Genomic DNA, 24,366 nt, shown 5'->3' with positions numbered 1-24,366 from the left:
TGTTGGAATGGCTCAACATAAGGAAATTATGTATATGGGTCCATTATTTGCGTTCTAAAATTCGGTTATGATTACGGCATCCCTTTTCATAATCTGAATTATGAGAACTTGGCAAATAGAAATGGAAATGTTATAGCAAAAGACTGGTTTAGTCTTTATGTGAGACATCATGAATCGATTCCCATATGCTTTGTATATAAGATCGATTACATGTGCTATATTCATCCTTTCTAAAATTTTCCAAATGCCTGGGGCATTGAGAAGGGAAAAGGTTTAGAACTGGATATGACTAAAAGGATTAAACAATTGTCGAGGACAATCTAAGGTTTACCAAAGATTGGTTGCTCAAGGACAGTTGGAAGTATAGTGATAATACTGGAAGGACCATATTGACATAATCTGTAAGGAGGCAACTCTTGTTCAGAAGTGATAGTCAAAATGGAATCTGGAAATGTTTCAAAGTTAGAATTTTCAATCTGTGTAAGATTAAGGAAACTTAATGCAAGAAGGATGTTTCCAAGGAGCTGATCTCCTTTGGAATACTCTGTAATGACTGTTGTCAAGTCTTTCTAACTTTGTGCATAATCATTACAAGAAGATCAATGCATATAAGTTTAGAATCTAACAGATTTCAGTAAACGGCATGAATTTGGAATTCTTGCATTTGCAGTAAGGATTTGGGAGTGTGAAAAGAGAGTCATTGAAGTTATGTTCAATTGATTTAGTTCACAAAGTAAAGATCATAGACAAACATAGTATCCATACTTGGTGTGTGGCATGACTAGTGTTTAGAAAACATAGTGTACATGCTTGGAGCATGGGACAACTATTGTTTTAAATTCAAGAATAAAGTTGATAGCTGAAACAGTATACAATGAATAATGTGTAATCATATGGTGATAAATAAAAGGTGTTTTATTTATATTCATAAGTTCTGAGACCATATTGGATTCAATTATTATTGTGTTTCATTTTGCATGTTTTGACTTCCCGAATAAACTGGGTTATTCTTCCGGAATGACTAAGTTATTCAAACCATCCACAGTCGGTCATATGTTGGAAGTAGATATGAATTAAGACTGTCATGAGTTGGCTTGTAGAGGTCTAAGGTGTTGGACAAAGGGCTACAACACTCATGAGTGCTCATAAGTTCTGAGTATTGGATTCAACCCGCGCTCATTGGAATCACTTCATGGATTTTATCACGAGTGATCATGAGACGATAATATCTTATATTCTTCAAACCTAGAGATATGAGTTGTTACTATGAGTTGATAGTACATTGATTGCACGAAACCGCATTTGGTAACTCTGTGCTATAAAACGTGCCTTTGTGTATGATTCAACAAGTAGTAGAACAAGCCATATGAGTCGAAGTTTATCCATTCCTTTTACCTTCGGGATAAAAGCGATATCTGTGGGCCCCTCGATGATTTGATGATGACAAATGGAAGTGCTCGGCCGGGCCAGGACTGATTTGATTTGTTCAATTAGTCAGTCGTCATAAATCGGAAATCGGGAAACAACAAATGGACAGAGAGAATGATTATAATCCATGTCTCAGTCCATATGATATCTAGAATGGAGGAATATATGATCCCTTATCTAATGGACAAGTCACTGACAAAGGTCAGAGTTCATCTACAAGGTCAGAGTTCGACAGAAGCTTTTGAGAGCTACGATTGCCAGTTGGTTCCTGAAGTCAGACGCAATAATAGTTTTAGACTTATCCAAGTGGGAGACTGTTGGATTAATGTCTAAGTCCATAACTATAATTGGTAAGACTTGACCCGACCCGGCATGGTCCATTTGGGTTGCATGGCATCATGCACTTGGATAGAGTAAATGAGAGAAATAAGACACTTATGGTTATTAATATATTATAAGTTCTAGTATATTAATAATAAGAATAATGAGATTATTTAATTAGTATTGATCAAGAATTAATCTAGGATTAATTAAGTGATCAAAAGAAGACTAATTAAATATATGGGTTGATTGTGTAAATCATCCATACTTGTATAGTGGGCTAATGCTCCATGGATAATCAAGTTGGGCTAAAACCCATAGGATGGTCCATGGATGCTCCATGGTGTATTTGTACCCATGCATCCAAGGAAATGGAAATCCATGACAATTAAGAGTTTACCCTAATTGTAACACTATATAAAGATCACATTCTTGGGAAAAATCGGCCACGAGAGAGAGTAAGAAAGGGCTAGCCGATTTTCATGAAGTGTAGAATTCTCTCAAGTTAATCCATGTGTATTTGGTGTTGTGTGAACCATTTGAGGTGTCACACTTGGGGCACTTGGCACTCAAGCTTCATGAAGACTTTCTACACCAAAGAGGTATGTATTCTATCTTGCTATAGTCATTGTTTTTGTATGCTAGATTAGGATAATACCTTGGAAGTTCTTATTTGCATGTATAATAGAGAAAACATAGATCCAAGGTATTTAGGGTTGCATGTACACTTAGGAGTGTTAGAATGCTCATAACCCAACAGTTACGCCATTCTGAAAATCTACAAAACCACTTGCATGGTGATGACGTGGTGGCACCAGAGAGCGCCACGTAGCAAGTTGACCATTCATCTCCCCCAAGAGACGCGATGACTGATGGATATTATGAAAAGCATGTAAAACCTATGTGTGCATGCATCCCTAAAAATTGATCTACTTTTTCTCTAATTGAACATACAATTTGAACAACAAAATAGAAACCCTAGAACACTATCATATATTAAAAAATACAAATAAGGTTATGGGTGATGAATTTTCCGCTAGGTCTTCCCAAGAATGAGTTGCTGAAAATTCTTGGGTTAAAAACCTATTTATAGTGTAGTCAAGAAACCCTAAGCCCAAATCCAAGATCAACTTAACCTGGGCAATTATCTATTTTCTTGTTTATCCACCTAGGACAATTCTAGAAGCCCTTAGGCTTCAAGAAACCATCCAACCCATATGGAATGTTCTAGAATGCCTCTTGCTCAATTATTGAACAATTACATTTTAGTCCCTACACTTTTAATTAATTCCTTTAATCCCAATATTAATTCCAATTAATTTCTTATTAAACATTAATTAAATATTACTATTTCTAATTAAAATATTATTCTTATAATATATTAACAGATTATTTATTTCAATTTATTAATCAAATAATAAATCACCCTCTCTCTCTAAAATCATCTTCTCTAGTTTATATTCTTGAGGGCAACCCAAAAGGAATGTGCTACTATCAATTTAAGTATATAGCAGTTATAGTTATGGACTTACACATTTAATCCAACAATGATGTGGAAAGATACAGACGCAACACATGACACCAAAAGAGTCTGACACGTGTCACCTTCTAGAAGATGGGGGATGTGGCCAATTCTTGTTGCGAAATGTGGCGAAAGGAGGGAGGAGCCAACAAGGCTCATGTGCGTGGTATGCTCATGGCCTTGCGCGGAGCACACCTCCCCTGGCACTATAAATAACTATGAAATCTTGTTCATTCCTCACCCATTTCACTCTATTTTATCTTAAATCTCTCTAGTTCTTAGGGTCCAACTTTCCCTTAGTTTTAGGACACTTTAGCAAGGCTCTAGAATATCTATGAGGCCCGTAAAGAAGTAAGCTTTCGGTATCAGGAATTCTGTCAGTACAATTTTGCTGCTTTTTGGCCAAATCTTTGTAAGTTAAGCTACACTCTCTCGTTTTCAGTGTAACTTATATTTATAGTCATATGTCATTATAATGGACCTATAAATAAGATTTATTAGTAATTCCAAGTCAAAATACTGATTAATCTACTTACAGGAGAGGTGTCTAGAATGGTCACGTTGGCTTGATTGTTTGATTCAAAAAAAGCCATATGCCGAAATGATCATGCCTCCCAAATGTTCTGCCTGGCTGATCCTTACTTGATAGAACTATCAGTATTCATTGGGATTGGTGATAGGTCTAACCATGATTACCAGATTCCCTTAGGATCTGATAAGTCATAGTACTATAGGTTAATACTCGTTAGGCACGTTGCTCGTCAGTGAGATTATCTAGGTAGCTATTAATCCTTGGAGCAATTGTCCGTGTGACTTCACCTCATTATATTATGTATTTTATTATATATCCATGTATGTTAGGATATAGGATCTAGTAGAATAGAGCGCATAACGTACTTTCTATGTGCCTATAGAGCCGAATGTGTAGTGTCTATGTGCGTGATTGTTGGTATGCTTAAAAGTTAGTGAGGGTTGATGGCAGAACAAACAAAGTACGAAAGCCTATAGATGCATGTTCGTGTAGTTAGGGTTCATGGCAGAATGAACAAAGTACGGGAGACTATAGACCCGCATAGATTTTATGACGGAACGATTAAAGTACATGAGCCATTATATGTATCCTGTCTAGTTGCTAGTCTTGAGGGCAACCCAAAAAGATTGTGCTACTATCAATTAAATTATATACCAATTATAGTTATAGGCTTACACACCTAATCCGATAGTCTCCCACTTGGATAATTATAATAACTATAGTTTCCAGTATAACTTCTAAAACTGATTCGAACTATAGCTCTCAAAAGCCGCTGTCAAACTCTGACCCAGTCAGTTACGTGTCCTAAGGTAAGTGATCAAATGTTCATCCGTTGTACAAGATATCGTACAGACATGAACATGGATTATAATTAATCTCATTTTCCAATTTTTATTTCCCGATTTCTGATTTATGATGACCGAAATCAGAATACTAATTGAACACATCAATTCAGTCTAGGCTTGGCCAAGCACTTCAGATGTCGACATCAAATCATCAAGGGGCCCAAAGATATCGTTTTTTCCGTTAGGGTAAAAGGAAAGGATAAACTTCGACTTGTATGCTAGCACTATTTACTCATCAAATGATGCACAACAATACGTTTTATGACATCAAGTTACTAATGCGTTTACGTATTATCAATGCACAACTGACTTGTAAACAACAACTCATATATATCCTTTTCAAGAATATAAGATATTATCATCTCAAAATTACTCATGATAAAATCCATGAAGTAATTGAAGGGTTTTGAGCATTCTAACACTCCTAAGGTGTGCATGCAACCCTAGAAACTTTAGATCTATGTTTTCTCTATTATACATGCAAACATTCATTTTCCAAGGTTTCATTCTAACTAGCATACCATGAAGTATATGTAATACAAAAATCTAGTAGAATGACATACCTTTTCTTGTAGCTTGATTCCTAGGACCTTTAAGAGCCTATCACCCCAAGTGTGATGCCTCAAATGCTTCACACAACACCACCAGCAATTGGAAGGACTTGAGAGAAGATCACTTGTACTCAAAATCAGTTGTGGCTCTCTAAGAACACCAGGGTGCCAACTTTGGTAGTCTAGGGGCTTCTTATATAGTGTGGTGGAATTAGGGTTACACCATGTGAGCCTTAATAGCCATGAATTACCATATTCCTCATGCTCCATGGGTTTTAACCTCCATGGAGTATCCATGGGTCACCACATGGGTTTAGCCCAACATAAAGAATCATGGATCATTGGCCCACACCATAAGAATGAATGATTTACCAAATCAACCCCTTATATTTAATTAGTCTCTTTTGATCATAAAATTAATTCCAAATTAATTCTTGATCAATACTAATTAAATAATATGATTTCATATTAATATATTAGAACTTATAATATATTAACAAATCACAAATATCCTTTTTCTCAAAAGTCCATCCTTACAAATTGTTCTGGTGTCATGCAACCCAAATGGACCATGCTACTCTCGGGTCAAGTACATACCAATTATAGTTATGGGCTTAGACAATAAATCCAAAAGTTTCTTACTTGGATAAGTCTAATAACTATAACTGCTAGTACGATGAAAAACACCAACCAACAATCGTAGCTCTTAAAAACCTCTATCGAAACGAGACACTCCATTTTAGATAAGTGATCATATAATCCTCTGTTCAAGATATCAGCCGGACAAATACATGGAACAATGTCATACTTATTGTCCAGCAGTTTGTTTCCCTTTCCGATTTTTTTTGACATAGAACTTAATCGAACACATCAATTTAGTTCTGACCGGGCTCGGTACATAGGTCAAAACAAAATCATCGAGGGGCCCAAGACGTCGCTTTTAATCTTCCAAGGACTAAAAGGAACAGATAAATTTCGACAGTATATGCTTGTACTAACTTTTCATTGAAGCATACACAACAACACATTTTATGACATTGAGTTACCGATGCATTTTCGTACTATCAATGTACAACCAACTCATAGTCAACAACTCATATATCTAGGTTTGAAGACTTATATGATACTACCGTCTCACGATCACTCGAGATAAATTCCATGAAGTGATACAAGTGAGCACAGGTTGAATCCAATACTCAGACCTTATGAGCACTCATGAATTTTGCAACAAACTTTGCTATGTCCAATACCATTCAGACAAATCTACAAACCAAATTTATGACAGTCTTGATTCAATACCTACTTTCAACATATGATCGACTATGGATAGTTTGAATAATATAATTATTCTAGAAGTTAAAACATGCAAAGTGAAACAATAGTAAATGATTGACACAAGATAGTACCATACTAGTAATTAAAAAGCACCTTTTATTTTAACATCAAATGTCAATTACATTTCAACTATTACAGGTTTCGAAAGCTATCTAATCATTAAAACTAATATCATCCTTCAGCCCAATGTGCCTCGCATGCTGTAAATGCTTAACCATACTCAGTCCCTTCGTGAGGGGATCTATTGTGTTCTCATCTGATGATACCCTCTTTGTCATTAGGAGTCCTTCTTCTATTCGATGTCTAATGAAGTGGTATTTTCTGTCGATGTGTCTGGATTTGCTGTGATCCCCTGGTTCCATGGCTAAGGCAACTGGCACTCTCGCTGTCACATAAAATCTCCATAGGCTCCTTTATACCTGGTACAACTCCAAGGTCTTCATTGAAGTTCTTCAGCCATATTGCCTCCTTCGCGCCTCTCTTGCTATTATGTACTCTGATTCTCAAGTTGAATCAACTACTATCTCCTGCATGGAACTTTTCCAAGTTTTTTCTCCTCCATTCAGGGTAAAGACCCAGACCGACTGAGACGGAAATTGTCCCTATCAGTCTGAAAGCTAGCGTCACTATACCCCACCACTCTCAAGTCATCACTCCCACGAAGGGTAAGGTTTGACATCCCTAAAATCACGGCTAGAAAATACCGGTTTCATTTATGCTTTTAAAAAAAATTCAGAGTAAATCCATTGATTTAAAAGAGTTGCGGAATTTGTCCCCAAAACATTACATGATAAAATAAGATTTATCAAAGCATTTCTTAAAGAAATGTATTTTCATTATATATCAAAACTCGGGATGTCATGTTCCGATACAGACAAAAAAACATAAACAATAAAATATAGACCTTACATAGTTATATACAACTACTGGTCTATAACCAAAAACATCTTCACAAGTTCCCCAACTTATGCTCTCGCTCCACTACCTGTAATACAAAGAAACTGAGTGGGTCAGGCTTGGGAGCCTGGTGAGCATATACGGGTTTTCAACCCACAATAAATAATTATATTTAAGGTAGAATTTCATATACGCCCTTCCTAAACAGTTAAATATCATATTTGCCCGGTCTAAACTTGAAATATCGTATATGCCATTCTTAATGTTTTTTAATATCATATATACCCAAATCTATTTATTATAATTTTTATTGATTTAGAATTGTTTTTCGTAATATTCCATCATTATAATTAAAAATCATTTTTGAATGGACAAAAATACCCTTTCTTATTGCTTCAACAGATCACGTTTTCATTGTGTCACAAAATCACGTTCACGTCGACCTGATGCTTTCGATCGCTACTCCATGTTCGCTACTCCCCTGTTCGCTACTTCCCTGTTCGTTTTCATTGTATCAATTGCTCCTTCCCCTATTATCGCATCAGTTAAATTTGGATCATAACCAATAGTCAATTTGGATCGCAATTTATCTTTGCTTTTTCAAGAACGTTGAATCCTCTGCAAACAGAATATGATATCCAAAGTAAATACAGATTACAGATCCATTATCATTCCTTACAAGAAAGTATGGAGCAAAGAGACAAGGGTTTATCACTAGAATTCACATACCCAATCGGGAGACGTCCCTTAGGATCACCGGAGGAGTAACCCTTGAAATAGAAAGACCGAGTAACTGTGTGCGCTAATCCCAAAGTTGAAAATATAAGTGGGTGTTTAAATCCTCCCAAAACCATCAAAACAAAGAAGATCGTCAGAGATTCCAACGAATTCTGATGCCCTCTCTGTAATCAAACAAATAAAAGTCAGATGCGTCAAAATCCCACAAACGAATTGAAGAAAAATGATGTATTTTTCACAAATCAGCAAGCAATCTGTACAAACCTGAATACAGTTGAAGAGTTTGTAATCCTTGGTATCTCCTTTAGTGGCGTAGAGTGCTGGGTATGAAACATTATACCTTCAACAGAAAATTTTGTTAAATTTCAAATTAGGGTAACTAGAATAAAAGGGAAAGATTGTTTGTTTGGAGTTACTACTTCTTTCTAGCTCTGCTGACTTGAATCTGCATATACAAATTTTGGAAATAGTATGCAAAGATCGGAAGTAGTGATGGAAGCAATGATCGACAGTATTAGGGTCGAAAGGGATTTTGTGATATAAGTGAAAACGTAATCTGTTGTAATAAGGAAGGGTATAATTGTCCATTCAAAATAATTTTTCATTATAATGATTTAATATTAAGAAAAACAATTATAAAACAATAAAAATTACTAAAAAATTGATTTGGGTATATATGATATTAAAAAACATTAAAAAGGACATATATGATATTTCAATTTTAGGCCGGGAAAATACGATATTTATCTGTTTAGGAAGGGCGTATACGAAATTCATTCACCAACCAACAATAACCTGATTACCCATTCCCGTTATCCTCACTTTACGTCCCTATGACAACAACTATTACAAGGGACCTAATCTAGGATTTTCATCGGGACATACACTACTGCAGAGGGGTTTCCTCAACAATGAATGTCCTAAGGCAACCATGAGGGAGATAGAATACAACAAATGAACACCCAAGTTCACTACACCTACAGGTTATGAATCTGCCAACGTTCCACTGAACTGTCTAGAAAAGTCCATGGTCATCATCCATATTCTGCTAGACGACTAGATCACAATCACATCGAGGCCTCTCATCATTTTATTTCATCACACAACAACTATCTACCCATGTTCTACCCAACATATTAGTAGATAAAAATATATACATTTATATACAACCTAAAACTTGTACAAATATTTCATTCAATAGTTATTTCAAATAAACAAATAATATACAAACACATAACAAGTATTTTGTATAGAATACTTCGTATCTATGTGTTAGAAGAAAAAGAATATACACTCACTTGATAAGACGATGCTCGGACAACATCTCGCCTCTTAAAACAATCGTTTCCAAGAAAACCAGGATGTTTTCCCAAACACCGGGCTTCTTGCGGACAAAGTTTCGGCTCGGAAACTTTACTTCTCGGGATCCTTGGGGCTTCGGGACTTGCTTCGGGTCTCGGGAATGTTACCGGGGCTTCGGGGTATAAATTGCACGCAAAACGAGGTAATAACGAGTGAGAGGGAAGAACTTGAGCACTAAAACTCGGCAAGCCACGACATCTATTTATAGGGTTGGAATTGGTCTAGAATGCAGGGCGCTCCATTTGAATGCGGCGCATAGGAGTGGGGTTCCGATCCTATCCCTTATCCATTGAGTCAGTATCGACGTGGCCAATCCGGAGCCAAGCACGAAACGCGGGGCGTTCCCTCTTTGGGAGGCGTGCCTCGAACTTCAGAAAATCATAATTCTCGCATACGATCTCCGTTTTCGACGTTCTTTATATCCACACGTAGGTGAGATTATGCTCTACAACTCTCGTTTAGACTCCGCCGACTAATTTTGAATTTATTTTTTTATTATTATATTTTTAAGAGGTCAGGACAGGAAAAGTCCATTAAAAATTCATAACTTCTTCATACAACGTCTGTTTTCGTCTGTCTGTTTACCGTTGAACTACTATTAATAAGATCTTCGATTCTCGTTTTGATTGTTTCGGCTAACAATCACTTGATCTAACATTCGAGTTTTGGGCTGCATACTGCTAAGTCGAAACTTAGAAAAATCATAACTTCTTCATACGAAGTCAGATTTAGACGTTCTTTTTATGCACGCTCTCAGTTTAACGTATTCTAGAATTTTCATTTAGATCACTAAGGCTAAATATCACTTTATCGTAAATTCATTATTTACGTTATTCAGCCTCGTGCTGGTTCTGTCGCGAAACTTCGACAGGTCATAACTTTTTCGTTATAACTCAGATTTCAGCATTCTTATATATATATATATATATATATATATATATATATATATATATATATATATATATATATATATATATATATATATATTCGGAAACCTTGCCACGACCACTACAACTTCATGTATCGATATCGGGCTTATCTAATATTTTTACTTTCGTGCTTATTTTTAGTCCTTAATCCAATTAAATCACACAATTAAGCAATAAACACATAATACTTAAATAATACATTCTTATTATTTCAAAAGGAGTTACAAAGGTTAACCTAGACTGTTACATCAACATTAATGCGTAGCCTAGAAACACGGGCGTTACAATTCTCTCTCCCCTTAGGATGGTTCCGTCCTCGGAATCACACATCAACAAACAAATGCAGATAGCGACTCATCATGTCACTCTCCGTCTCCCAGGTGAGATTTGGCTCATTCGTATGTTTCCATCGGACAAGCACTAATTCGACCATCTTGTGTCGCAACTTCTTCGTATTTCGGTCAACGATTGCCTCTGGTTCTTCAATTAACCTCTTGTTCTCATCAATTCTCAATTCCAAAAGTGGAATCATGTCGGGAACTTCTCCCGTGAACTTCCTCAAATAACACACATGAAAAGTGTTATGAATTCCATTCAGTTCTTCGGGTAATTCCAGCTTGTAAGCTTGGTTCCCAATCCTCTGAAGAACTTTTAACGGTCCAACAAATCTTGGACTTAACTTTCCCCTTTTACCAAATCGTATAAGTCCCTTCCACGGCGAGACGTTAAGCAAAACCGAATCTCCGACTTCAAAATTCATTGGTCTTTGCTTGTTGTCAGCATAGCTCTTTTGACGATCCTGAGCTGCTAACATTCTCTCCTTAATTATTTTCAACTTTTCAGCAGTTTGATGGACTATCTCAGGTCCCATAAACTGCTTTTCCCCAGCCTCAAGCCAACAAGATGGCCAACGACATTTTTGTCCATACATTGCTTGATAACGTGCCATCTTTATGCTCGAGTGGAAACTATTATTGTAGGAAAATTCTACCAAAGGAAAATGTTCATCCCAGTTGCCTTGGAATTCTAAGGTACATGCTCTCAGCATATCTTCAAGTGTTTGTTTCATCCATTCGCTCTGACCAACAGTCTGTGGATGTTAAGTTGTACTCAAACACAACTTGGTACCCAATTCCTCTTGTAGACTTCTATAAAATCATGAGGTGAAACGGTTATCATGATCTGACACAATAGTTAACGGAAAACCGTGAAGCCTCACAATTTCCTTCATGTAGGAATTCACAAGTTTATCCATAGACCATTTCTCGTTGGCTACTATGAAATGCGCACTCTCAGTGAAGCGATCAACGACCACCCAAATCATGTCATGACCATTCTTTGTTATGAGCAGTTTAGTGACAAAATCCATAGCAATGTCTTCCCATTTACCCATAGGTATGGGCAAAGGTTCTAAACTCCCATATGGTTTTTGATGTTGTGCCTTAACTCTTGCACATGTCACACACTCGGCCACAGACTTTGCAATATTAGGCTTCATCGTCGGCCACCATTAGTAGGGTTTTAGGTCCCTATACATTTTATTGCTGCCAGGATGAATTGAGTACATGGTTTTGCGAGCTTCTTCCATTAGAAGATCTCTTATTCCTTCTGACTTAGGTAACCAAATAAGATCTTGGAATACCTTCAGTCCATGACCGTTTGTACCAAAGACCAACGTTTTTCCCAAACCTTCCTCATTCCGGTCATTCTTTTCAGAAGCTTCCTCTTGAGATTTCTTTATACTTTCCACAATGGTCGAGACAACTTCTATTCTCAATGTTCTTAGCCTTTTTCTTTCAAGATTGACTTTCGGACTGAGAGCATCAGCGCCAACATTTGCTTTACCGGGATGGTAAAGTATCTCGCAGTCGTAGTCCTTAAGTAGTTCTAGCCAGCGTCGATGCCTCATATTCAATTCTTTCTAACTAAAGAGATATTGGAGACTCTTATGATCAGTGAAAAGTTTGCACTTCGTGCCATAGAGGTAATGCCTCCATATCTTCAGAGCAAAAACTACCGCTGCTAGCTCCAAATCGTGAGTGGGTTAGTTCTTTTTATGCTCTTTCAACTGTCGAGATGCATGTGCTATCACCTTTTCTCTTTGGGTCAAAACACAACCAAACCCAACACCAGACGCATCGCTATAGATAGCGAAGTCTTCAACTCCATCGGGTAGAGAAAGAATCGGTGCTTCACATAGCTTCTTCTTTAGCAACTCGAATGCTTCTTTGTGATTATCACTCCAAGCATAAGTAGCTCCTTAGCGGGTTAAAGATGTTAGTGGAGTAGCGATCGAAGAAAAGCCTTGGATAAACCTTCTGTAATATCCGGCTAATCCTAAAAAGCTTCGGATCTCCGTGGGACTTTTCGGTTGTTCCCATTTCATCACAGCTTCAATATTTGCTGGATCAAAAATTATCCCTTCTTAGTTGACCACGTGACCCAAGAATTGGACTTCTCGAATCCAAAAATCACATTTGGAGAACTTTGCATACAACTTCTCCTTCTTCAAGACTTCTAACACTTCTCGCAAGTGTCTGCCATGCTCCTCATGGATTTTCGAGTAAATTAAAATGTTATATATGAACACTATCACAGATTTATTAAGGAACGGATTACAAACCCTGTTCATTAATCCATGAACGCAGCTGGAGCATTGGTTAATCCAAATGACATAACCAAAAACTCGTAGTGTCCATATCATGTTCTGAATGTAGTCTTCTCTATATCATGCTCTCTCACTTTCAGCTGATGATATCCTGACGTTAGGTCGATCTTTGAAAAATAACTTGAACCTTGTAGTTGATCGAACAGCTCATCAATCCTCGACAACAGATATCTATTCTCTATTTTTGCCTTGTTCAGCTCTCTGTAATCGATGCACGTTCTCATACTTCCATCTTTTTTCTTCACGAATAACATTGGAGCTCCTTAGGGCGATGAACTAGGTCTTATGAAACCGTTGTCCAACAACTTCTGAAGTTGCATCATCAGCTCCTTCATCTCCGTCGGTGCTAGAGAAATGATTCCAGAATTTAATCTGCGTTTGTCCCCTTACACCATAAATGACTCTTTCCCTGGCGGGTTTACTTTTACAATCTTCTTCTTGCATAGTATTTCGGCATCATTGGCGCTAAGCTAATCCATCCCCAACACGATGTCGAAACCATTTAGCTCAATAGGCAATAAATCCTCATGGAACTTATTCCCATTCAAATCAATTAAGATGTTTTTCATGCGATGGCTAAAAGGTATAAACTTGCCACTAGTAACTTCGACAAATAAAGCATTATCTAGTCTATTGGCAGACAAAGCTAGTTTATACCAAATTTATGCGAAATAAAGGAGTAGTTGGCTCCAGAATCAAATAAAATTTGGGCAGACAATTTGTTTACGAGAAAGGTACCTGAAGCGACATCAGCTTCATCTTTTGCAGCCTCAAGTGTCATCTGAAAGGCTCTCACCTTTGACTTTGGCGGAATATTGGGTTTTGCTGCCTCCTTCTTTTTAGGACAGTCTTTCAAAATGTGCCCCTCTTCGTTACATCCAAATCATGTCCTCTTTCTGGACGGACACTCATTGGCATAATGCCCAATTTTTTCCACATTTGTAGCAGGTCACCTCCTCACTACACTTCCCATAGTGCTTTTTCTTGCACTTTTCACACCATTTCTATTCGCCTCCTTTTCCTCCTCCAAACTTTTTCGAATCAAGCTTCGAAAATTTGATTTTCTTGTTGGAACCTAAAGTTCCTTCAAACTTTCTCTTATCACCAACTTCAACCTTGCTGGCGGTTCTTCCCTTGATCGTGTCCTTAACAGACTTGGCAACCCAAATAGCTGCCTCTAGAGTAGGGGCCTGACGTACTGGCATAGCGTACTCCCATGGGAGCCTTTTGCATACCGGTCAACTTTTGTCAGCTCATCTAGGATGATACGCAAAGCAAACTCCATTTTGTCTATAAAGGAATTGGTGTAATCATCGACTGAAATGCTACCTTTAGTCAATGTCAGAAACTTGTTCTCCAACTCCAGTAGATTTTGGGCCGAGTAGAACTTGCGCTTGAACTACACCAAGAACCCTGCCCAAGTCAGTTGTAGTGGCTCATTAGGACTTAGGGTCTTCCCCAGAGTGTTCCACCAATGAACAGCTCCACCCCTGAACTGACGTACTGCGAAAGTGGTCTGCAACTTGCGTCTGCAGCCACACGTCATGAAGGCTAGCTCCATTTCCGAGATCCAATCCATAACTCCGATCGGATCTTCCTTTCTACTGAAGGTCGATGGTTTGCAAGTCAAAAAGTAGTTTTACTTGCATCCAAGTCCATCATTTCCTCCCTCCTGGTGGTTTTGTCTAACTAACGGTGGGTTAGCTTGACCAACACTCCCACCGAAGTTACCTCCTTCCAAATGCCCTTCATTCAATTCAGGTTGTTCAATCGACGTTGAAAGTTCTTCACGATTCTACCGAAGCAGATGTCTAGTTTCATCCATTTGACGATCCAACATCGTCTGAATCATCAATTGTACACCAACCATAGTCATTGGCTCAGGTGTTGCTGCTACAACAGGTACTCGCTCAACCACAGGTGGTTGATTCCTGTCTTCATTCACATTTCCAACTCCACTTCTGGTTCTTACCATTATTTATCTACACACCGAATAAGGTGAATTTAGATCCCCAATCACGATAGATAATTAAATCATCCTTATCACTCCGAAACGTTTACATGCTAGTTCTAATACCGTAATCCTACGCTTAGAATCCTAAACACATGAGATTTCCAGATCCAGTTGGCAACAAACCATAGATCCGAACAAATAATATCATATATGGCAAACATATAACATTTAGCACATAAAAGCATTTTAGGCACCTTTCCTAAAATAAACTAGTGCTCATGTCTAAAATATGATAGACACTCATCTCACAATCTTCACTTAGCATTCTAAGTTTAAGTCTAGAAATCCTACAAATTCCTAGTACGCTTAAACTAATGCTCTGATACCAACTGTGGCATCCCCAAATTCACAGCCAGAAAAGACCAGTTTCATTTATGCTTTTAAAATAATTTCAAAGTAAATCCATTGATTTAAATGAGTTACGGAATTTGTCCCCAAAACATTACATGATAAAATAAGATTTATCAAATCATTTCTTAAAGAAATGTATTTTCATTATATATCAAAAATCGGGATGTCATGTTCCGATACAGACACAAAAGCATAAACAATAAAACATAGACCTTACATAGTTATATACAACTACTGGTATATAAACAGAAACATCTTCACAAGTTCCCCAACTTATGCGCTCGCGCCATTACCTGTAATACAAAGAAACTGAGTGGGTCAGGCTTGGGAGCCTGAAGAGCATATAGGGTTTTCAACCGACAATAAATAATTATATTTAATTTCACCAACCAACAATAACCCGATTACCCATTCCCGTTATCCTCACTTTACGTCCCTATGACAACAACTATTACAAGGGACCTAATATAGGATTTTTATGAGGACGGACACCACTGCAGAGGGGTTTCCTCAACAATGAATGTCCTAAGGCAACCATGGGGGGATAGAATACAACAAATAAACACCCAAGTTCACTACACCTACAGGTTATGAGCCTGCCAGCGTGCCACTGAACTGTCTAGAAAAGTCCATGGTCGTCATCAATATTCTGCTGGACGACTAGATCACAATCACACCGAGGCCTCTCATCATTTTATTTCATCACACAACAACTGTCTACCCGTGTTCTACACAACATATTAGTAGATAAAAATATATACATTTATATACAACCTAAAACCTGTACAAATATTTCATTCAATAATTATTTCAAATAAGCAAATAATATACAAACACATAACACGTATTTTGTAGAGAATACTTCATATCTATGCGTTAGAAGAAAAGGAATATCCACTCATTTGATAAGACGATGCTCGGACAACATCACGTCTCTTAAAACAATCGTTTCCGAGAAAACCGGGCTTCTCGCGGATAGAGTTTCGGCTCGGAAACTTTACTTCTCGGGTTCCTCGGGCTTCAGGACTTGCTTTGGGTCTCTGGAATGATATCGGGGCTTCGGGGTATAACTTGCATGCAAAACGAGGCAATAACGAGTGAGAGAGAAGAATTTAAGCACTAAAACTCGGCAGCCCACGACATCTATTTATAGGGTTGGAATTGGTCTCGAACGCAGGCTTTCCCCAAAGGAATGCAGGGCGTTCCTTGAACGCTGGGCTTTCCCTTCGAATAGGGCATGTAGGAGCGAGGTTCCGATCCTATCCCTTATCAGTTGAGTCAACATCGATGTGGCCAATCCGGAGCCAAGCAATGAACGCAGGGAGTTCCTCAATTGAACAGGGGGTGTTCCCTCTTTGGGAGGTGTGCCTCGAACTTTAGAAAATCATAACACTTGAATATGATCTTCGTTTTCGACGTTCTTTATATCCATGCGTAGGTGATATTATGCTCTACAACTCTCGTTTAGACTCCGCCGGCTAATTTTGACTTTATTTTTATTATTATCTTTTTAACAATCCTAAACAGGAAAAGTCCGTTAAAAAATCATAACTTCTTCATCCGACGTCCGTTTTCGTCTGTCTTTTTACCGTTGAACTACTATTAACGAGATCTTCAATTCTCATTTATTTCAAAACACATAATACTTAAATAAACACATAATACTTAAATAATACATTCTTATTATTTCAAAACGAGTTACAAAGGTTAACCTACTATTAACGAGATCTTCAATTCTCATTTATTTCAAAACACGGACGTTACATAACACTTTAGAAAATCATAACACTTGAATATGATCTTCGTTTTCGACGTTCTTTATATCCATGCGTAGGTGATATTATGCTCTACAACTCTCGTTTAGACTCCGCCGGCTAATTTTGACTTTATTTTTATTATTATCTTTTTAACAATCCTAAACAGGAAAAGTCCGTTAAAAAATCATAACTTCTTCATCCGACGTCCGTTTTCGTCTGTCTTTTTACCGTTGAACTACTATTAACGAGATCTTCAATTCTCATTTTTTTCAAAACACATAATACTTAATTAAATACATAATACTTAAATAATACATTCTTATTATTTCAAAACGAGTTACAAATGTTAACCTAGACTGTTACATCAACATTAATCCCTAGCCCAGAAACACGGACGTTACATAAGGAACCAATCCTTAGTCCTCCGCAGGTACTTAAAAATGTTCTTTACCGTAGTCCAGTGAGCCTTGCCCAAATTCCCTTGATATCTGCTGACCATGATCAAAGAAAAGGCCACGTCAGCGCAAGTACATGTCATAGCATACATGTTCGAGCCAACAATGGAAGCATATGGTATTCGACTCATCTCAACTATCTCAGCCTCTGTACTGGGACTCTGAGCTTTACTCCGTTTGGCATTGTTCTGCATCAGGAAGTCATCTTTCTTAGAATCCTGCATGCTGAATCTTTTCAACACCTTATCCAAGTAGGTACTTTAACTAAGTCGAATTAGTCTCTTACTCCTGTCTCTCAATATCCTTATCCCAAGAATATAGGCAGCTTCTCCAAGGTCCTTCATAGAGAAACACTTCCCAAGCCAAGACTTAACCTCCTACAAGGTTGGGATGTTATTTCCTATGAGTAGTATGTCATCCACATACAATACCAGAAAGCTAACTATGCTCCCACTAGCCTTGACATATACACATGATTCATATTCGCTTCTCAAAAATCCAAACTCTTTGACTTTCTCATCATAAAAAGATTCCATCTTCGAGATGCTTGTTTCAATCCATAAATGAATTTCTGAAGCTTAAACACTCTATTAGGGTGCTTTTCATCGACAAAACCCTTTGGCTGACTCATGTAAACATCCTCAGCCAACTTTCCATTAAGGAAAGCAATTTTGACATCCATTTGTCATATTTCATAATCATGAAATGCAGTAATGGTAGCACAACCCTAATAGACTTAATATTCACTACTGGCGAGAAGGTCTCATCATAATCAACTCCCAGAGTTTGAGTAAAGCCATTCGCAACCAGTCCCGCCTTATAAGTGTGTACTTTCCCATCCATGTTGGTCTTCTTCTTGAAGATCCATTTGCACCTGACTGTCTTACGACCCGGTACATTGTCAACCAAGTTCCAAACTTGATTGTCATACATGTATTGAATCTCGTTGTCCATAGCCTCTTTCCATTTGGTAGACTTGGGGCCCGCCATGGCTTCTTTGTAGCTGTTAGGTTCATCCAAATTTACCAGTGTGCTATCACTGATAAATGTATCACCTTTTGCAGTAATATGGAAACCATAGTACTCAGGTGGAAAACTAACTCTACCGGAATGCCTCAGAGGTACAGACTTTTCAATTGGCGCAACAGGAGTTTCCTCCTCAGGTTGATCGCTAGTGTTTAAGGTTCCTTCACCACTTGACTCTTGAGTTTCTTCAAGGTCAATTTGCCTCCCACCGTCTCCTTGGCCTATGAGCTCTCTCTCGTGAAAGACTCCTCTCCTCGTAAAGAAGACAACGTTGTCACTCAGTATGTAGAAGAGATAACCAAAGGATTTCTGTGGGTAGCCGATGAAAATACACCACTCACTCTGAGGTTCGAGCTTGTCATGAGTCTCGCGTCTCAAGAAATCCTCACAACCCTAAACCTTGAAGTGGTCTAATGTGGGAGCCTTCCCAGTCCACATCTCGTGAGGTGTTTTGGAAACCATCTTGGTAGGGACTAGATTAATGATATAGGCAACGGTCTCTAAGGCATACCCCCATAATGAGATTGGTAACGAAGATCGACTCATCATGGAACAAAACATGTCCAACAAGGTTCGGTTGCGCCTCTCAGCTACACCATTAAGTTGTGGTCTCCTAGGTGGCGTCAACTGTGAAACAATTCTACACTCCTTAAGATAGTCCAAGAACTAGATACTAAGATACTCACCACCTCTATCGGATCAGAGCATCTTTATCTTCCTGCCTAGCTAGCTGATTCTCCACTTCATGTTTAAACTCTTTGAATTTCTCAAAGGTTTCCGTCTTATGCTTGATTAAGTAGACATAGACATATTTACAGTAATCATCAGTAAAAGTCACATAGAAGTGGTAGCATCCCTTGTGGCGGTTCTGAAGGGCCCACATAGATCGGTGTATATGAGATCTAACCAACCCTCACCCCTCTCACAAGTACCAGTGAAGGGTGGTTTAGTCATATTTTCAAGTAAGCAAGATTCGCAAGTGTCGTCCGACCTTAAGTCGAATGACTCCAAAAATCCAGCCTTCTGGAGTTTGGCCTATGCCCTTCTACTGACATGTCCAAGACGACAATGCCACAAGCATGCTTTATCCAATTCATTGGAAGAATCGAATGCAACACATCATTTCCTAAGTTTTCTACAACATTCACAGTTTAATATACACCATTACAAGGTAATGCCTTAAAATAAAAACCATCATTATAATAAGCATTTTTTGCACCAATTTCATTATCAAACGAAAATGTGAAACCTTGTTTGTACAAACCATGAAAGGAAATAATATTTCTCACCATATCAGAAGAGTAGAAACAATTATTCAAATATATTCCTAACCCACTACTAAGCAATAAACAATAAACTCAAGTCTTGGTGACAGGTGGAACCTTCCTATTCCCCATGATCAAGTGTATCTTCCTGTGCTCCACATCCTTACTTCTTTTTGGGCATGAACATCAGAACAAATGTAAAATCTATAACCTGTGTCAAGCAACCAAGAGTTAGAATGTGATGAGTTTTTAGATAGAATAGTACAAATACCTGCATGGGTGGGTTTAACCCTCCCATCCTTAACATCCTGCAAGTATTTGGGGCAGCTTCGCTTCCAGTGCCTTTATTCGTGACAGTAGAAACACTCTGCTTCTTTAGGAATGGAAATGGGAGTAGCAGAACCAGCCTTGGTCCCACTTGAAGAGGATCCATCAAGAGACGTTCCTTTGCGGCTCTTTGAGGGAGCCTTCCTCTTCTTCCCTTTCCCTTGTCCAATTGCCAGAACAGGGGCGGTGGTAGGAGTATTAACAGCCGATTTACCTTTGAGACCAATTTCGGCAGTCCTCAAAAGCCCTTGAAGTTTGCTCAGTATGACCTCCTCCATGTTCATATGATAGATCCTCCGGGACTAATCATAACATGGAGGTAAGGAGTGTAGAATTATATCTATAGCCAGCTCCTCAGGGAAGTTCACATTCAACTTTAGCAATCGGTCCACAAACCTTTGCATTTTATGCAAGTGGCCCGTGATGGGTTCACCATCCTTCATCATGGTTGTTATTATGGAAGAGATGATTTCATATCTCTCTTGACGAGCACTCTGATGGTATCTTTCCATCAGGTCTTGGTGCATCTCAAAAGGGTAGAAGTCCTCATAGGACTTTTGGAGTTCAGCTGACATAGTGGCAAGCATGATACAAGCTACCTTGGTGGCATCCTTCTCATGTGCCCTAAACTCAGCAATCTCCTCAAGAGTAGCAGAAGACTCATCAATTTCCTTTAGCTCCTTGTCTAGGACATATTCCTTGTCCTCATAGCGAGTGACCATCCTGTTGTTCCTAATCTAATCATTGAAGTTGGAACCATCGCAGATGACTCTCCCACACAGGTTCATGAGAGAGAAGTAACCAGTAGGTTTTCAGCCAGAAGCATTGTTGGGAGACATATGAAAAGAAAGAAAGACAAGTAAAGATTAGATAAAGGGTCCTTAATAAAACACCCAACTGAAATATTAAGGCTAGGACCTAACACAATATTTTGAAAACTGGAAGAGGGATGTCATAATCCCACTTGCAAAATGTTTGAAGGTAGGTAAATGATGATTTACCAATTTCCACCATGAAAAACGAAATATATATTAAGTTTTAATTGGATTGAAACTCATAGATCCTTTAAGATTTATTGAAGAATTCAATTCCATGTTTAAATCTCGATTATGTCCTTCAGGTTTGTGACTGGGATACCGAGGATCACGAACAAGGTGTGAATAACCATGAAAAATGTGCTTGGTACTCTCGACTTTATCACCCAATCAACGTGTCGGTTAACCACACATGCTCCATTGATCTTATGATAAACATTGAGCCACCCTTTGCCATCCTTACTAGTCCAAGTTAATGTGCAGGTTAACCGCACACACTCCATCAACAACTTGGTAAGGTGCAAAGTGCAATTTTCATGGATTAGCATCAATTTCACATTTTTCTAAAGTAACTAAGATTGGGAATTTAATAAAACTTTTATTTACTTTATTATCATTATACTTAATGAGAATTATAGTCCTATCCTACCCGTTCGGCTAACGACCCTCCACCAGTCAAGGAAGCGGTGCGTGAGAGTGGACACCCATTAAACTACCATTCTATAGGCAGTAACCTTATACCCCCTTATAGATCGGCTTCGTGCATAAGGCCTACTAATGGTAAGACTGACTTGATCTTATATATATATATATATATATATATATATATATATATATATATATATATATATATATTATTAACTTATAATACTATAAAGTATAAGGATTAAATTTTAAACTTTTAAAATTCTAGGGTTTGGAATTAATGTTTTCTAAACTAAAATAATTATTTGAGTATAATTATTTTACATTACAAAGTACACTACTACAAGGAAATACATACAGTTTCAAGTACAAGAGAAAACTACTACACCACATGTAAACTAGTTTATACAAGGTTATGAGGCAGTACTTCGTTGTACCCAATAGGGTACAGGTCTAAGTCCTATGAATTATAAAAAGAGTCTCCTGGAGGGCGAGCTTGAATTTGTGTATAGATCTATATGAGACTGACAATCCCACACCTAAGCTGCTTGCAACAGTTAGGCCGCCAGGCCCGGGGTGACGAATGTCATAAGATTCCGACGCCTGAAGAACATCGTAGAGGCCACTAGTCATTTTATCATGGTTATATGAAACTCACAATCGTATCAACTAAAAAAATTTGTTTACAGGATTAACACTACTTCAAAGGTTTTATTTTAAATAATAAAACTACAGTACACTATTTTACACTATAGCTGGTGGAATCCAGCCATTCATACAAGAAGTTTTTCATAAAAACACTACTACAGTACACTACATTTCTATTACAGAGTACACTAGTATGATAAGACCATTCATGATATAGTTTTATTTATTAGTAAGACTTTGTTCTTAAGGCCTAAGACTACATTTCATTTACTAAAGAAAATATTGGATTTTCTGGAAATACACTATAACATTTTCAAAGATCAGAGACAAGATTTCCATCTCAAAAACATACTTATGAACTCACCAACTTAAATGTTGATACACTTTCAAAATCACTTACATTCTCAGGGAACCAGTTGATAGGTACACCAACAGGATTTTGAGTAGACGAAGATATACAATTATAAACACTATGGGGCCGAAGCACTCTGAACTACAAGTATACTTTTTAAAATATAATTATTTTAAAAGAAGTATACAAAAATGCATACATACCAGAAACAGTATCATAATAACAACTACATAAAAGTATTTGGATGAGTTGGACACTACGGTTAAACCTGGATAGTCATGTAATCATATCTGGGATAAATATAGCCTGATCAACTATATTTATTTGAGATACGGCCAACATGTGTTTAAGAGTGACCGTAGTGTTGCAACAAGTCTAAAACTAACCAACACTATATACAAAGGAAAAACTAGAACCAAACATAAAGTTAAAATACTATAGGAGTATTTTATGGCACTATAGCACTATACAGATTCGTTACAAGTATTACTAGTTCTCACGATTTAAAATTTGCGATTATTTGCTTGTTTTAGTAAACCTCTTTTGTAAATCGCTGATAGAGCACTATAAAAGTCAGATTATGATACGTTTAGGACTAAGATATAACTTGTTCAATACCACCTGACTCTTGACCACTATAGAGGACTTATCGTCATTTCCTCTTGAATATTTTTAGAAAAAGATGCCTCCAAAGAAGTCCAACAGATAGAAAAACAACCCTCCAACGAATCCGCCGCCGCCACCACCTCCTAAGTACGATCCTGCTATCTTCCAAACAGCAGTAACCGCCGTTGTGGCTGCTGCCATGACGCAAATCAATGAAAGTGGCACTAGCGGGGCTGGTAGTGGTGCCAACCCTTCTAACCACGAAGATACTCATGGACACCTAAAGGAGTGTTCATACAAAGACTTCACAAATGCTAAACCCAAATCCTTCGATAGCACTGGAGGTGTCATTGCTTTAACACGTTGGTCCGAGAAGACCGAATCAATATTCGAAATCTGTGCATGCCCCGAGTCTAGCAAAGTGAAATTGGCAGCATGCACTTTCACAGACAGAGCCCTCACTTGGTGGAACAACCAAGTCAAGTCATTAACTCTCCAAATAGCAAGTACTATGAGTTAGGATGATTTAAAGGAATTTATGCTAGCAGAATACTGCCCGAGGGGCGAGATGCAAAAACTAGAGCAGGAGCTCTGGAATGTGAAAATGAAGGATTCAAATATCGCTGCTTGTACTGCCAGATTTAGTGACTTGGATCTTCTGTGTCCCAAGATGGTGGCTCCGGAGAGTAAAAAGGTGGAAAGGTACATCTGGGGATTAACTTCCCTGACTCAAGGAAATGTTTTAGCTACCAATCCACTTACTTTTGAAAATGCCAAGCGTCTGGCACAGACCCTAGTTGATCACGGAAATTGCCAAGACTTCGTGATAGTTACTCCTGAGCAGCCCAAAGAGAGTGGCAACAAAACGAAGTTCTAAAATAAACAAAAAGGCCAATCTTCACAGAAGACCTCAAAGAGACAATAGATGGTGGTAGTCCACGTTGCTACCATTCCTGCTTTTACTCCTGCTGCTCCAA

The 24,366-nt window shown here is 38.0% G+C and overlaps 1 protein-coding gene across 1 annotated transcript; it reads right to left on the bottom strand.

The window, feature by feature from the left end:
• Positions 1–8,000: 8,000 nt before the first annotated feature.
• On the bottom strand, positions 8,001–23,590 carry LOC111911156 (uncharacterized). Its single transcript, XM_052766337.1, has 5 exons — positions 23,470–23,590; positions 8,589–8,670; positions 8,434–8,509; positions 8,134–8,333; positions 8,001–8,049 (listed from the first exon to the last, which is right to left on the bottom strand). The coding sequence occupies exons 1-5, from the start codon at positions 23,588–23,590 to the stop codon at positions 8,001–8,003; spliced, it is 528 nt and encodes a 175-aa protein (XP_052622297.1).
• Between the last annotated feature and the right edge of the window lie 776 nt (positions 23,591–24,366).

This window comes from Lactuca sativa, chromosome 8 (genome assembly GCF_002870075.4).
Source record: "Lactuca sativa cultivar Salinas chromosome 8, Lsat_Salinas_v11, whole genome shotgun sequence".
Taxonomy (NCBI): domain Eukaryota; kingdom Viridiplantae; phylum Streptophyta; class Magnoliopsida; order Asterales; family Asteraceae; genus Lactuca; species Lactuca sativa.
The sequence above is the reverse complement of the archived record's forward strand: the minus strand, read 5'-3'. Positions and strand labels throughout refer to the sequence as shown.